Here is a 15,000-nt window from a genome sequence, read left to right on the forward strand (position 1 = left end):
CCTCTATAACGGACCCACGGGCAGACAGACAGACAGACAGACAGACAGACAGACCTATCTCAGCAGGGAGGTGGGTGAGACAGTTTTTGGGGAGCTCCAGCACGCTGAGCTCTGTGAAGTGAGACAGGTAGTCAGGCAGACAGGTGATCTTGGTGCCGCTGACGTGCCACTCCTTCAGGTAGGTCATCCACTGCAGCTCCGTGGGAAAGCCCTAGGGGGCAGCAAAGACAACAATCACAATGGGTGGCCTTCCTGACGAGGCCCAAGCGTTGTATTGTTTTCCGCTCTCTGTTGTCAATACATTTGTTTGAGAGCTTTGAAAACGGTCCATGTGCAGATCTCCTCTTTTATTTTCATAAGGTCAACCTTACCCTCCACTTCTTTCATAAAGTCAACCTTACCCTGCACTTCTTTCATAAGGTCAACCTTACCCTCCACTTCTTTCATAAGGTCAACCTTACCCTCCACTTCTTTCATAAGGTCAACCTTACCCTGCACTTCTTTCATAAGGTCAACCTACCCTCCACTTCTTTCATAAGGTCAACCTTACCCTCCACTTCTTTCATAAGGTCAACCTTACCCTCCACTTCTTTCATAAGGTCAACCTTACCCTCCACTTCTTTCATAAGGTCAACCATACCCTCCACTTCTTTCATAAGGTCAACCTACCCTCCACTTCTTTCATAAGGTCAACCTACCCTCCACTTCTTTCATAAGGTCAACCTACCCTCCACTTCTTTCATAAGGTCAACCTACCCTCCACTTCTTTCCATCCAGACGGAAGATAAGTTTGCTCCCTTCATCCTGGCACCCTGGTTCTGAAAGACAGACAGACAGACAGACAGACAGAACAGTTTAGATAAGGGGTTAACTTATAGGGCTGACAAATTGATGTCACCACAAGTACAAACGTGTGTGTGTGTGTGTGTGTGTGTGTGTGTGTGTGTGTGTGTGTGTGTGTGTGTGCGCGTGGTACCAACCTGTGTGTGCGTGCTCCTTGGTAACAGAGCGGTCTAGGTATTGCTGCAGTCGGTTCTCTTCACTGCTTCCCAGACTCTTACATAAGATACGGTACTGCCACTGCTGGTCGATTCTACGCAGAGATACAGTTAGTGTGTGTGTGTGTGTGTGTGCGTGCGTGCTCATTTGACTAAGACTCTTCTGTCATAGGGGAACATAGTCTGTCTGTCTGTCTGTCTGTCCGTCTGCATCAAATGCATCTTTAGATAGAAGTGGATCAAATCAAATTAATCATTTAACATTCCATCTTAGGGACATGGTATAAATGCATGCTTATTGGTGAAGTGAGTTAGTGCTCAACAGCGCCACCTCCAGGTCCGCGTGGTGAGGCTTACTTGGTGAGCGCGCTCTTCTCCACTCTCTCCTTCTCCTGCCTCTGCTTGTGGCGGTACTGTTTGACCCGCCCCTCCCACAGCCCTCTGACCGACGAGAGGTCATAGGTCACCTCCGCTCTGACCCGCTCTGAACGCATGGTCACTGAGGAGAGGAGAGGAGGGGAGGGGAGAGGGGAGGAGAGGAGAGGAGAGGAGAGGAGAGGAGAGGAGAGGAGAGGAGAGGAGAGGAGAGGAGAGGAGAGGAGAGGAGAGGAGAGGAGAGGAGAGGAGAGGAGGCTTTACTTTATGCTGTGTTTCCATGGAATGTCAGAGACTGTTCCCGTCTCACAGAAGATGCTTCTGAACATGCTCCATCTTAAAATAACAGATCATACAAGCTCAGAGCTTGTAGATCTGTGCGACATACTTCCATCAGACATGCTGAACTTCTATGGAATCCCAATTAGTCAAAACAGCCATTGTTGTGTGTGTGTGTGTGTGTGTGTGTGTGTGTGTGTGTGTGTGTGTGCGTGCAACTGCAAGTATGTAGTTTGTTACTGACTGCAGCTCTCACTCTCAGGTCCTGTGCGTGGGAGGAGTCCTACCTGTTTCATGCCGCCTCTCATCAAGCTGGACCAATCATCTGCCTGTCCCTCTTACTATTTAAACGAGTGTTAGCACCTGTGCTCCCTGGCAGTGTGTTAGACACTGTCCATGGAGGAGATGGTGGGGTCTGAATGTTGCTGCCCAAAGGTTTGGTGTCACCATGTTCTTAGGGGTCCACCTATGCTTTCAGCTCCCGGCAGGATCCGCCGGGAGAATCTAAACGCAGCTGTGCGACATGAGACGAATTAGTTGGAGCGACAGAGAGAGAGAGGAGTGTGTGTGTGTGTACGTGTGCGTGTGCGTCAATTTAACGAAGGTGCAGATGATCAGAAATCAGCAGAGACTGATCGACGTTTGCGCTACTCTATGCCGAATTGAAGTGGACTCGGACCCAGACTTTTATTTTCTCTCCCTGGAAATAAAAACGTCTGAGGTTTCCGTGGCTACCATGTTCTTGACCTTAACCCATTCTGACCGGGCACCCATTTTGGTGTTAGCATCATGTTATGCTTTAGCTATTGGAAAATAGCAGATCTACAAGCTCATAGCGCGCCACCGAGTGGCGCGCTATGAGCTTGTAGGTCTGCTATTTTTTGAAAAATCGAAGAACGACTGACATTTTTTGAATCTGATCTCAGGTCAGAATGGGTTAATCAGACCAGTGTGTGTCCAGTGAAAACCTCGTATGAATCTGATCTCAGGTCAGAATGGGTTAATGACCTACACCCTATTCTTGTCTTTAGTATAGTCATGTTCGGCAAAAGTTTAACTCGCTAGAAGGCATGTTAAAATGAAGAGTTTCAGGGCAGCCTTCGGGCTGACTGATTGTCCCATTACTGCTAAGCAGTCTGACTTTATGTGACCTGTTTGTAAAATAAAAATCCGATAACAAGCTTATTGAGTACCCGTTATCAATAAGCTCTGGGCTTATCAAGCCTGTTATCGAGCATAGCGGCCTTCTGTCTGTTAGAAAAGTACTGTAGTTGAAGGCCCTTATAGTGAAAGATACTGGTGCTGTTCAGAATGTATCGTCTCCCGTCTTTCCACAAAACAATAGAAAATGCTCGATAGTGGAGCTCGATAGGAACCCGGCTCGATAAGCCTGATCGATAAGGTGATCTTTATCAATAAAAATGAACGAGCACAATGGTCCTCACCAGGTCGTGACCCCAAGACATTTCTTGCATGTGATTTTTTTTTAAGTATTGGAGTTTGGAAGCGCTCGTTGAATATCACTCAACGGCCCATGCATACCACCTGTTTTGAATTTGAGGTTGCTTTACTGATAACGAGCGCTTCCAAACTCTGATACTTAGACAACAAATCATCTGCAAGGAATCTCTTGACAGGAAGTATATATAGCTCATAACATGTCTACGGTGGATTTTTATGAAACAAAAAACATTATAGATTTAAAGAGGATAATTCAAGCTTTCCCTACAGCTGCAATGTTGGTGATTTTGATGTTGTTTAATATAATTAGAGAGGACGTTTCTGTTTGGATGAATGGGCTGTCTATGGGAAGTGTCACCTATAGTATCACCTTGATGGCAAGATGGCTGTGGTGAATCCAGTGTAAGTGTGAAGCTGTTTGTGGATTTACAGCCTGGTTACGATTCAACACAACAGCTCCTGTCAGAGGACAATAGCAACATAACACACCCCCCCCCCCCCCCCTGTCACACACACACAGACAGACAGACAGACAGACAGACATGCAGACAGACATGCAGACAGACAGGCGTCTAGGGTGACTCACAGCAGCGCTGACATAGTGACATTTACAATGCATTCATTTATCAGACGCTGTTAATCCAGAGCGATTTACAGTAAGCAGGAACAAAAACAACACGGTGATACATCAAATACATATAAAGTCATCATCCTACGTAAACTTAGAACCAGAACAGTGGAAGCTAAGAACAGTGGAATATCTATATAATGAAACTATAGGTGTATTGATGAGATGAAGTAGATCTTTAAAGCAGTAATACCATTACTTATAAGAGTGTGCACCCTTTTCAATCCGGCCACTCTACCCCTGGGCAGGGGTAGAGCACACATAGAAAGAGGAGTGCATAAAAGGGTTGACCAGGTGTGCGGCCTACCTTTGGTCCAAAAGCCTGCATTTGAGTGTTTGGTGAAGGACTTGGCTGCAGCCTGGAGAGTCCTGAAGAGCTGGAGAATATTCTGAGAGAGGGCTTGTGCCAACTCAGCCAACAGAGGCTGAGAATATTGGAAAGGAGTGGTAGCAACTAGCAAGGAGATACTTTGGGTGGGTGTAAATAAACAGCACAGGGGAATACAATTACTATTGTGAGGATAAAATCCCAAACTGTGGAAGGAAAATACAAAAGTAGAAAAAGAAGAAGTTTAATAGGTGAGGAAGCTTGTGAACCAAGCAATGTTATTACTTTTATAATGATCATTTTCATATTATGGTGGACTTGACTTAATTGACAAGTCCATATCCTCTTTTATTAGGGACTGGGTTGTGTCAATGACAATGTTTGTAGATGTTGAATTTTGGCAAGTCGTTGTATGCATGTTGTTGTGTTTGCTGCGTTTACTTGGTGTTGATGTTTGCTGTGTTTGCTTGGTGTTGATGTTTGCTGTGTTTGCTTGGTGTTGATGTTTGCTGTGTTTGCTTGGTGTTGTCTGTTGATGTTTGCTGTGTTTGCTTGGTGTTGATGTTTGCTGTGTTTGCTTGGTGTTGTCTGTTGATGTTTGCTGTGTTTACTTGGTGTTGATGTTTGCTGTGTTTGCTTGGTGTTGATGTTTGCTGTGTTTACTTGGTGTTGATGTTTGCTGTGTTTACAAAAAAAACCCAAACATGCTGTGTAACTTGTTCAATTAAACATAAGTTGATAAATCATTCCAAAATATCATTGCTGGGCAGCATTACTTTTTGAGCAGTATAATGCTGATGATACAAAGTATGAATTATTCCAGAGCCAAGTAAAAGTGACCTCAATGACCTCAATTAAACCCAAAAACCCAGAACAAATATCCAAATAAACTAGCTACAGTGCCTAGCCACTGAGTCTAGCTGCTGCACTCTGGGAGAACAGAGCCGGTGATTTCTTTGTTTTGATTAGGTGTTCCAATATTGTGGTTTAAGCACGGCTAGAAAGCTAGAAACCAATCGGATTGCTTTCTCGAAACGACCTGTTGTACATAATGAATAATTTAGGCTCCGAAAAAGTGCCGTGATTTGCCTCAAATTGCCTGTGGACTGCATGTGAGTCACAGTCACACACACACACGCACGTGCGAGCGCGCGCACACACACACACACACACACACACACACACACTCCAAAACGTATCCATAAATACAGCATAACGTATCAGGCCAACAGTACAGCCTCACCAGCACCTGTGAACCTGCATGCAGTTAAAACAGAGCAATATGCAATATGAAGGACTCATTGTGTGTGTGTGTGTGTGTGTGTGTGTGTGTGTGTGTGTGTGTGGTCTTACCTGTGTGTGTGTGTATAGTTGTGTTTAAATCTTTACGTCTCCCTTCAACTGCTGCTTGTTTACCAATACCAACCCACCAAGCTGTGACACTGTGTATGCATGTGCGTGTGTGTGTGTGTCACCCAGGGTGCTATTTATATCCATGCAGTCAGTCAGAGACGTGACCCTGTGTGTGTGAGTGAGTGTGTGCATGTGTGAGTGTGTGTAACTGTGTATACTTGTCTTGCTATACTTGTGAGGGCAAGTAGTACAATTTGAGAAATAGACGTTTAGGAGGACCGTTCATTTTCCTGGCCACTCGCAGGAGAAACAGTTTGTTTTTATGGTTGAACGTGTTTTGGTGAAGTTGTAAAGGCTTGTAAAGATTAAGGTTCGGGGTATAGGGTTATATTTAATAGGCCTTCTGGGCATTTAGAGGTTAAGCTTTTGGGAGTCAAGCTGAATCCTGATTCATAGCCGCGGGTGTCATGCAGGTGAAAATAGCCGCGCCGTCACGTACGTGTGAACTTGTGTACAGTAGACGTACCGGCTGCTTAACGGCTTTAAGGCTTGGGTTAAGAATGCACAGCTTTTTTTTATTCATGGTCATTCATAGAAATGCAATGATGTCCTCACAAGCATATATAGCCATGGGCAGCGTTCCTTTTTCGGGTTTATGATGCAGTCGGGAGCAGATGGTAATTTACGTCATGTTAGGGGTTTGGGGTTAGAGTTAGAATTAGGCAAAGCTACTGAACAAGAGAGACACTTTCTTTGTCCATTGTAAATGAAGAGTATTTATTACAGGAATAAGGAATGCATTTATTCAATTCGTTTGATTATGTGCTTAGATTAAAAAAAGAAGAGAAAAGTGTGTGGAAGTAGTGCTCTTTTTCTTCGCGGTGAAATCAAAGCATCGTACTGTTCTCTTTCAATTAGGGATGGGACGATAATCATTATTGAAGAAGACGGTTGCATCTGCTGAAACGTTGGTTTCTCATTCTCTGCGTCCTAATAAATAATCAGCACTTTGGCTATCGGTGTGTGCGGCCACTCTTTTGTCCTTTTTAAGGCTCATACATAGTCTGGATTTTCGGTGGTTAGGTGACCACCGAACTACAACATGACGTCACGAGCCACGGTGAAGAGCAAACCACCGCCACCGCTCCAGCCCTTCTCTCTGTTTTTACTCACCACCGCTCAACGTTATTTCAGCTCCGGTGGTCACCTCACCACCGGAGCGGTGGTCAGCTCACCACCGAAAATCCAGACTATGAATAGGCCTTAAGACTTCTCCTCTTAGATGTTTCTGCCGTGAGCTGCATGGCACCACTATTAAGACTGGTGTGCCGTGTGCGTATAATAATATCCTCCTCCTATACACGATAGTCATTATCATTTATCGTGATAAAGATGCTCACAATAATCATTATCGTGGAGATTATAATTTATCATGAAATTGTCCTCCGTCATATTAAGATGAATTAGCTGTTGATAAATTCAGTACCACTTACTCCCTCTATTCTTGATAAATTCAGTACCACTTACTCCCTCTATTCTTGATAAATTCAGTACCACTTCCTCCCTCTATTCTTGATAAATTCAGTACCACTTACTCCCTCTAATCTTGATAAATTCAGTACCACTTACTCCCTCTATTCTTGATAAATTCAGTACCACTTACTCCCTCTATTCTTGATAAAAACAGACCTGTAAAGTGTATTTGGTAGGCTCTTATTTCACTATACTCAAATCGATTCGCAACGTGTTGTGAGCTTGTAGATCAGGCAATTTTTGGCAAATGTTCCCCCCCAGAATAGGGATGCTGGGGAATGCAGGGGATTCAAGTGGTAACAACAGTGACATTTTGTCAAGTTTTTAAGCATTTTTCTTTTTTGGTCATCACAATTATTTTTGCCACAATAATCGTGACATGTCATTTTCACATCGTCCCAGCCCCTCCTTTCAGTGGATCTGGAGTTAGTTAGGACGCTGAGTTAGTTAGTTAAGTTAGTTAACTAACTAACTAACTTAACTAACTAGGACCTTGATGTTGTAGTATACAACATGCTGTCTACTTGTACAATGTAGTTGTACGTGAATATACACTGTACGTATTGTGCACTGCCTGAACTGTAACATACTTTAGAGCTGTGTTGGAGCACGCTGAAGGCCGCGTGCTGCAGGCAGTGATTGTGATGTCTAGTCAGTGACGTCATTAGGACATGAAGTATCCAAGCTATATATGTTGCTGTATGTGTAATCAAATGGGTGAACGTTTTAATGTGACCAAGTCTTGGTGTCATGTTAATATCTTCTCCCGGGCTATCCTGTCTGTCTGTCCGCCGCCGAACCATGGAAATATCAACCGGGTCGTCACACACCAGAACCAGATGAGGGTCCAATACTTAGAACAGAGTTTCATAACACCTGAACATAGATATGATCCTTCTGTCAGGCCTACAGTATGTTGGTTCACTGACCAAACTCTCTTAATTTCCTTTTTACCATTTCCATTCTTGTATAGAAATGTAAATGCAGCCCTAAATATCAACAATTATAACGGTGAAACGATACATTTTGCTTTACGAATACAAATTTGAAAAAAAGTTCGATCCCATTAATATATAGGTGTATAATTAAGTAATGTTGAATGTAGGCTATTAAACATAATTGAATACAGTAGTATGTTTAAATGTTTTAACAGCTGTTTTCTTCTGTGTATCAATAATAGTCTCATACCATTGACATACCAAAAACTAAATACATTTTAACATTAGCCCAGCTACTGTAGAAACAACCAAACTAAAATTAGTCTCCAATCTCCATTGATTTATTGATTTAAATATCTATTGACAGAATTAGCAGAATTACAGTACATTTCAAGCACAACTCGATACAAAGACTGTGAGTGGACGATCCACCCAATAAAGCATTTTATTACACTCGTTTACAAGAGGGTCCAGTTACATAGAGGCAACACTAGAAGTGACCAGAAGGGGGTGCTGTAGCTTTACTTGTCACTTATGTCTTGAACCTTTGTCAGCTTTAGTATGACGTCTGCCACTTTGTCTGGTGGAAAGCCCCGCCTGACCAGCTCCTCTTTAAGCTGGAAGTGAAAAAGAAGAAAATGTGTCTTTGATGTGTGACGGCTCTTAAAGGCATATTTTGCTTCATGTGGTTTTGAGATGGCATAGCGTGAAGGAAGGGGCTCTAGTGGCTCAGAGGTACTAAGAGACTGCATACTAAGGCCCTTTGGTATAGCGTGAAGGAAGGGGCTCTAGTGGGTCAGAGGTACTAAGAGACTGGATACTAAGGCCCTTTGGTATAGCGTGAAGGAAGGGGCTAGTGGCTCAGAGGTATTAAGAGACTGGATACTAAGGGCAGGCCCTTTGGTATAGCGTGAAGGAAGGGGCTCTAGTGGCTCAGAGGTACTAAGAGACTGGATACTAAGGCCCTTTGGTATAGCGTGAAGGAAGGGGCTCTAGTGGCTCAGAGGTACTAAGAGACTGGATACTAAGGCCCTTTGGTATAGCGTGAAGGAAGGGGCTAATGGCTCAGAGGTATTAAGTGACTGGATACTAAGGCCCTTTGGTATAGCGTGAAGGAAGGGGCTAGTGGCTCAGAGGTATTAAGAGACTGGATACTAAGGGCAGGCCCTTTGGTATAGCGTGAAGGAAGGGGCTCTAGTGGCTCAGAGGTACTAAGAGACTGGATACTAAGGCCCTTTGGTATAGCGTGAAGGAAGGGGCTCTGGTGGCTCAGAGGTACTAAGAGACTGGATACTAAGGCCCTTTGGTATAGCGTGAAGGAAGGGGCTAATGGCTCAGAGGTATTAAGTGACTGGATACTAAGGCCCTTTGGCATAGCGTGAAGGAAGGGGCTCTAGTGGCTCAGAGGTATTAAGTGACTGGATACTAAGGCCCTTTGGTATAGCGTGAAGGAAGGGGCTCTAGTGGCTCAGAGGTATTAAGTGACTGGATACTAAGGCCCTTTGGTATAGCGTGAAGGAAGGGGCTCTAGTGGCTCAGAGGTATTAAGTGACTGGATACTAAGGCCCTTTGGTATAGCGTGAAGGAAGGGGCTCTAGTGGCTCAGAGGTACTAAGTGACTGGATTGGAACCACAAAGGTTCCCAGTTCAAACGGGTTCAAACCTGGGCTCCTCCAGAGTCCTGTAACACTTAATTAATTCATTGATTAAATGGCACAGGACAAGTCACACCCGCATGTGCGGATGGTTAAATTGATCATGTAGTTATAGTTTGATTACAATACTAACCTGTGGGAACAAAATATTCTCGATGTCTTCATCGGTTAAAGGTGTCTCTGAGGAGAGCGTCATCTTCAGGCCGAGGATGGCGCGACCAACGGGTATATCTGTTGGCCGAGGCGTGCTGCTGCCTGACGTCGTCGACGATGCCTCTGAAATGTTGGGAAAGGGGAGGAAAGAATGTAAATGTAAATGTACCTATACTACAGTATACTACAGTATACTACAGTATACGTAATGTAAATGTACCTATACTACAGTATACGTACAGGTAAATGTAAATGTAAATGTAAATGTACCTATACTACAGTATACGTACAGGTAAATGTAAATGTAAATGTAAATGTACCTATACTACAGTATACGTACAGGTAAATGTAAATGTAAATGTAAATGTAAATGTACCTATACTACAGTATACTACAGTATACTACAGTATACTACAGTATACGTACAGGTAAATGTACCTATACTACAGTATACGTAATGTAAATGTAAATGTACCTATACTACAGTAAAGAATGTAAATGTAAATGTACCTATACTACAGTATACGTACAGGTAAATGTACCTATACTACAGTATACGTAATGTAAATGTAAATGTACCTATACTACAGTAAAGAATGTAAATGTAAATGTACCTATACTACAGTATACGTACAGGTAAATGTACCTATACTACAGTATACGTAATGTAAATGTACCTATACTACAGTATACGTACAGGTAAATGTACCTATACTACAGTATACGTACAGGTCAAAATGGAATTAGTTATCACCATGAAACATCCCCAGTTTATTACTTACACAAATACAATGATTAGTTTTATTGTCTCCACCAGGCCGAAGGCATGGGGAGAGAGTATGTTTTGCACTCCGTCCGTGTGTGTGTGTGTGTGTGTGTGTGCTTGTCCGTCCGTCTGTTACCAGCTAATCTCCGGCACTGTTAACATGGTCGATGCCAAATTTTGCACACACACACACACACACACACACACACACACACACACGATTCCAACGATGCACCTCTGCCCCAAATGTTCCAGAACGGCCTGTTATAGCGCCACCAGGAGGCTGACTTTTGTAAAACAAATGTTTTGATATTACTCCTCCATAAGACAGATCTGTCCGATATTTCATATTCCATCCTTATTGGCTATCATTGGCTTTCAAAATATGCAGGATTGGCCAGTTTTGAACAAAATGCCTCAAATCATGAGCGCAGCGTGCAATTTACGTGAAATCTTTCACGCACTTTCCTACTAGGCTGAGGAATATATCCCACCCTTTTCACATTGGCCTGTTATAGTGCCACCAACAAAACACATTTTTGGAACAAAATGCCTCAAATCATCCAATTGCCAACCAAGGCGTAAGAAGAAATGGCACCCTTTTCACATTGCCTTATTATAGCGCCACCAGGAGGCCACAACCTGACCTGCTCTGGTGGAGACCTGTGCCCCGTGTGCTGCAACACATTCAGATGTTCTGAAATTTGCAATTTAGAATGTCATAGTTTTTATTATTATTAATAATAATAATAATAATAAGTCCCCTATGCTCGAGGCTTCCATTTGACGCTTTCTATTTTGTAATTCCCTATTTTATTTAGTATTCCTTAAACATCTCAGCTAAACCTCAGCGTTTTGGATGGTGCACCACAAAATAAAATCTGATTAATCTACTTTTCTATTTTATTGTTTCCTTTTAAGTCATATTTGGTAAATAATTAAGGACAGATATTATATAAAAGTTTCCAGAGGCTTTAAAACCCATCATATTCTTATAGACTTATCATTTAACCTTTTCCGTATAATTCTAACAAGTGACAGATTGAGCTCCATACAGTATATAGCTGCTATCGGGCAGAAACCTCATATCTCCATATTTCAAACCAGTGTCGCACAAAGGTAGTGAAAATAAGAGATCTTCAAGCTCACAATGCCTCGCAATGTGAGGTGTAGTGAGCTTGTAGATCTAACCCTAACCCAAATCCTCTTTAAAATAATAAAAAAGGAACAGTATACACCCGACAGCAACGATAAATAATTATGATATGACATTTCAGCGATTAAATTAAATTGTAATTATGCATTAAAATAAATAAATAAATAAAGTGTCTTAGATCTGCTCGTATAGTATCAAGTTGGTGTTTTAGCACAAAGTGCTAGTGCTCTTTCAGCATTATATTTATCAAAATTGGCATTCATTGTGTGAAATACAACAAGTAGGCTTCTCACCATCAAAAAAATCACACACGTGTGAACTGAGTGGTGCAATCCCCCCCCCCCCCTCCTCTCTCTCTCTCTCTCTCTCTCTCTCTCTCTCTCTCTCTCTCTCTCTCTCTCTCTCTCTCTCTCGACACAGCACTACCCCTCCCTCTGTTTCTGGCGCCCCCTACTGGTATAAATCAGTAACATACTCAGGCTCATGTGCACACACAGGTACACACACACCTACACAGGTACGTACACGGACATTGCTGGTTGTAGGAGTGGTTGCACCACTCAAAAAAACTCAGAATAGAGGGGATAAATTAGATAATGGACTAACGTGCAGTGGTGGCAGGAGGTGCAGCGGTTGCGCTGGCGGAGCCTGGGATGACGTTCAGGGAGGTGGAACCACTGCTAATAGCAGTATTCATCGCTGTTTCTACTGCGCTTGTGGAAGGAACGGGGCCATTTTGGAACACCAGTGTCATTGTAGTAACGACTGATCCTGACCTGTAATGTGTGTGAGAAAGAGAAAGTGACTTTTTATTTAAGTTGCAAATCGTTTGGAAAGTAAGCAAGTCGTGATTAAAATAAATCTGTCTTACGTGAAACTGTCGACTATAGAGCGTTTGAACGATGATGTGCTGCTGCTGCTGTTGTAAATCAAGTTTACCTTAAAGAGAAGAATGCAAAAAGCTTTTAACTCAATTGCTGATGCATGGAAATATGTGTGGCAATGCAGTGAAGTTTAATAAACTTTACCCCCACCCCAATTGTCTTACATTTTTCGTGTTGAACTGATTTCCTTTTTTTTTTTAAACCAATCAATCAATCAATCAATCAATCAATCCACATCTGACATAAATTTGATTAATACATATTAATTAATAGCTACATTCCTGTATGCCATTACATATTGATAAGTTAGAATTTAGAATGTTCTGGTTTAAGTACAAAAAGCACATAATATTTTCTCTTACTTGTGAGACCACTGTGGCGGCCAAATTCTTATATTCTGTGGTGGACGAGTCGGAGAGATCAGAGGTGAAGGTTTGGACGAGACTAAACTGAAGAGTTACGGTGTCTTCATCGGCAGTAGGAGGATCTGTCGAGGCAGTTGTGGTGGCTGTGGTGGTGGCTGGAGTAGGTTCAGCTGTGGTGGTGGCTGGAGTAGGTTCAGCTGTGGTGGTGCCTGGAGCAGGTTCAGCTGTGGTGGTGCCTGGAGTAGTGGAGGTGGTGGCTGGAGTAGGTTCAGCTGTGGTGGTGCCTGGAGCAGGTTCAGCTGTGGTGGTGCCTGGAGTAGGTTCAGCTGTGGTGGTGCCTGGAGTAGTGGAAGTGGTGGCTGGAGTAGGTTCAGCAGTGGTGGTGCCTGGAGTAGGTTCAGCTGTGGTGGTGCCTGGAGCAGGTTCAGCTGTGGTGGTGCCTGGAGTAGGTTCAGCTGTGGTGGTGCCTGGAGTAGGTTCAGCTGTGGTGGTGGCTGGAGTAGGTTCAGCTGTGGTGGTGCCTGGAGTAGGTTCAGCTGTGGTGGTGCCTGGAGTAGTGGAGGTGGTGCCTGGAGTAGGTTCAGCTGTGGTGGTGCCTGGAGCAGGTTCAGCTGTGGTGGTGCCTGGAGTAGTGGAGGTGGTGCCTGGAGTAGGTTCAGCTGTGGTGGTGCCTGGAGCAGGTTCAGCTGTGGTGGTGCCTGGAGTAGTGGAGGTGGTGGCTGGAGTAGGTTCAGCTGTGGTGGTGCCTGGAGTAGTGGAGGTGGTGGCTGGAGTAGGTTCAGCTGTGGTGGTGCCTGGAGCAGGTTCAGCTGTGGTGGTGCCTGGAGTAGGTTCAGCTGTGGTGGTGCCTGGAGTAGTGGAGGTGGTGGCTGGAGTAGGTTCAGCTGTGGTGGTGCCTGGAGCAGGTTCAGCTGTGGTTGTGCCTGGAGTAGGTTCAGCTGTGGTGGTGCCTGGAGTAGGTTCAGCAGTGGTGGTGCCTGGAGTAGGTTCAGCTGTGGTGGTGGCTGGAGTAGGTTCAGCTGTGGTGGTGGCTGGAGTAGGTTCAGCTGTGGTGGTGGCTGGAGTAGGTTCAGCTGTGGTGGTGGCTGGAGTAGGTTCAGCTGTGGTGGTGGCTGGAGTAGGTTCAGCTGTGGTGGTGGCTGGAGTAGGTTCAGCTGTGGTGGTGGCTGGAGTAGGTTCAGCTGTGGTGGTGGCTGGAGTAGGTTCAGCTGTGGTGGTGGCTGGAGTAGGTTCAGCTGTGGTGGTGGCTGGAGTAGGTTCAGCTGTGGTGGTGGTGCCTGGAGTAGGTTCAGCTGTGGTGGTGGCTGGAGTAGGTTCAGCTGTGGTGGTGGCTGGAGTAGGTTCAGCTGTGGTGGTGGTGCCTGGAGTAGGTTCAGCTGTGGTGGTGGCTGGAGTAGGTTCAGCTGTGGTGGTGGTGCCTGGAGTAGGTTCAGCTGTGGTGGTGGCTGGAGTAGGTTCAGCTGTGGTGGTGGCTGGAGTAGGTTCAGCTGTGGTGGTGGCTGGAGTAGGTTCAGCTGTGGTGGTGGCTGGAGTAGGTTCAGCTGTGGTGGTGGCTGGAGTAGGTTCAGCTGTGGTGGTGGTGCCTGGAGTAGGTTCAGCTGTGGTGGTGGCTGGAGTAGGTTCAGCTGTGGTGGTGGCTGGAGTAGGTTCAGCTGTGGTGGTGGCTGGAGTAGGTTCAGCTGTGGTGGTGGCTGGAGTAGGTTCAGCTGTGGTGGTGGCTGGAGTAGGTTCAGCTGTGGTGGTGGCTGGAGTAGGTTCAGCTGTGGTGGTGGTGCCTGGAGTAGGTTCAGCTGTGGTGGTGGCTGGAGTAGCTGCAGCTGTGGTGGTGGCTGGAGTAGGTTCAGCTGTGGTGGTGGCTGGAGTAGCTGCAGCTGTGGTGGTGGCTGGAGTAGGTTCAGCTGTGGTGGTGGCTGGAGTAGGTTCAGCTGTGGTGGTGGCTGGAGTAGGTTCAGCTGTGGTGGTGGTGCCTGGAGTAGGTTCAGCTGTGGTTGTGGCTGGAGTAGCTGCAGCTGTGGTGGTGGCTGGAGTAGGTTCAGCTGTGGTGGTGGCTGGAGTAGCTGCAGCTGTGGTGGTGGCTGGAGTAGGTTCAGCTGTGGTGGTGGTGCCTGGAGTAGGTTCAGCTGTGGTG

General features: G+C 45.0%; 2 protein-coding genes and 1 long non-coding RNA gene across 5 annotated transcripts in view; all 3 read right to left on the reverse strand.

The window, feature by feature from the left end:
* The window catches only part of lrrc2 (leucine rich repeat containing 2), a 10,343-nt gene extending 4,829 nt beyond the window's left edge, over window positions 1-5,514 (reverse strand). Inside the window, exons 1-6 of one of the 3 annotated variants that reach the window (XM_080766094.1) lie at window positions 5,423-5,496; window positions 4,049-4,275; window positions 1,356-1,497; window positions 981-1,093; window positions 757-818; window positions 55-211 (exon numbers count right to left, since the gene is read on the reverse strand). In XM_080766094.1, coding sequence (XP_080622220.1) covers window positions 55-211; window positions 757-818; window positions 981-1,093; window positions 1,356-1,492 — 469 coding nt within the window. In that variant the 5' untranslated portion in view covers window positions 1,493-1,497; window positions 4,049-4,275; window positions 5,423-5,496. Of the gene's footprint in view, window positions 1-54; window positions 212-756; window positions 819-980; window positions 1,094-1,355; window positions 1,499-4,048; window positions 4,276-5,422 lie in introns of all 3 variants that reach the window. The other 2 variants (XM_080766095.1, XM_080766096.1) reach the window with 2 other exon arrangements.
* A 695-nt stretch (window positions 5,515-6,209) lies between these two features.
* Window positions 6,210-15,000, reverse strand: part of LOC308317199 (uncharacterized protein) — a 10,607-nt gene continuing 1,816 nt past the window's right edge. Inside the window, exons 4-6 of the mRNA XM_080766055.1 lie at window positions 9,682-9,822; window positions 6,693-8,510; window positions 6,210-6,474 (exon numbers count right to left, since the gene is read on the reverse strand). Coding sequence (XP_080622181.1) covers window positions 8,415-8,510; window positions 9,682-9,822 — 237 coding nt within the window. The 3' untranslated portion in view covers window positions 6,210-6,474; window positions 6,693-8,414. The remainder of the gene's footprint in view (window positions 6,475-6,692; window positions 8,511-9,681; window positions 9,823-15,000) is intronic.
* Window positions 12,256-13,095, reverse strand: LOC308317127. Its single transcript, XR_013964226.1, has 3 exons — window positions 12,870-13,095; window positions 12,495-12,562; window positions 12,256-12,399 (listed from the first exon to the last, which is right to left on the reverse strand). It is a non-coding gene; the product is annotated as an uncharacterized lncRNA (long non-coding RNA).

This window comes from Protomyctophum bolini (assembly GCF_963924005.1).
Source record: "Protomyctophum bolini genome assembly, chromosome: 6".
NCBI classification, from domain to species: domain Eukaryota; kingdom Metazoa; phylum Chordata; class Actinopteri; order Myctophiformes; family Myctophidae; genus Protomyctophum; species Protomyctophum bolini.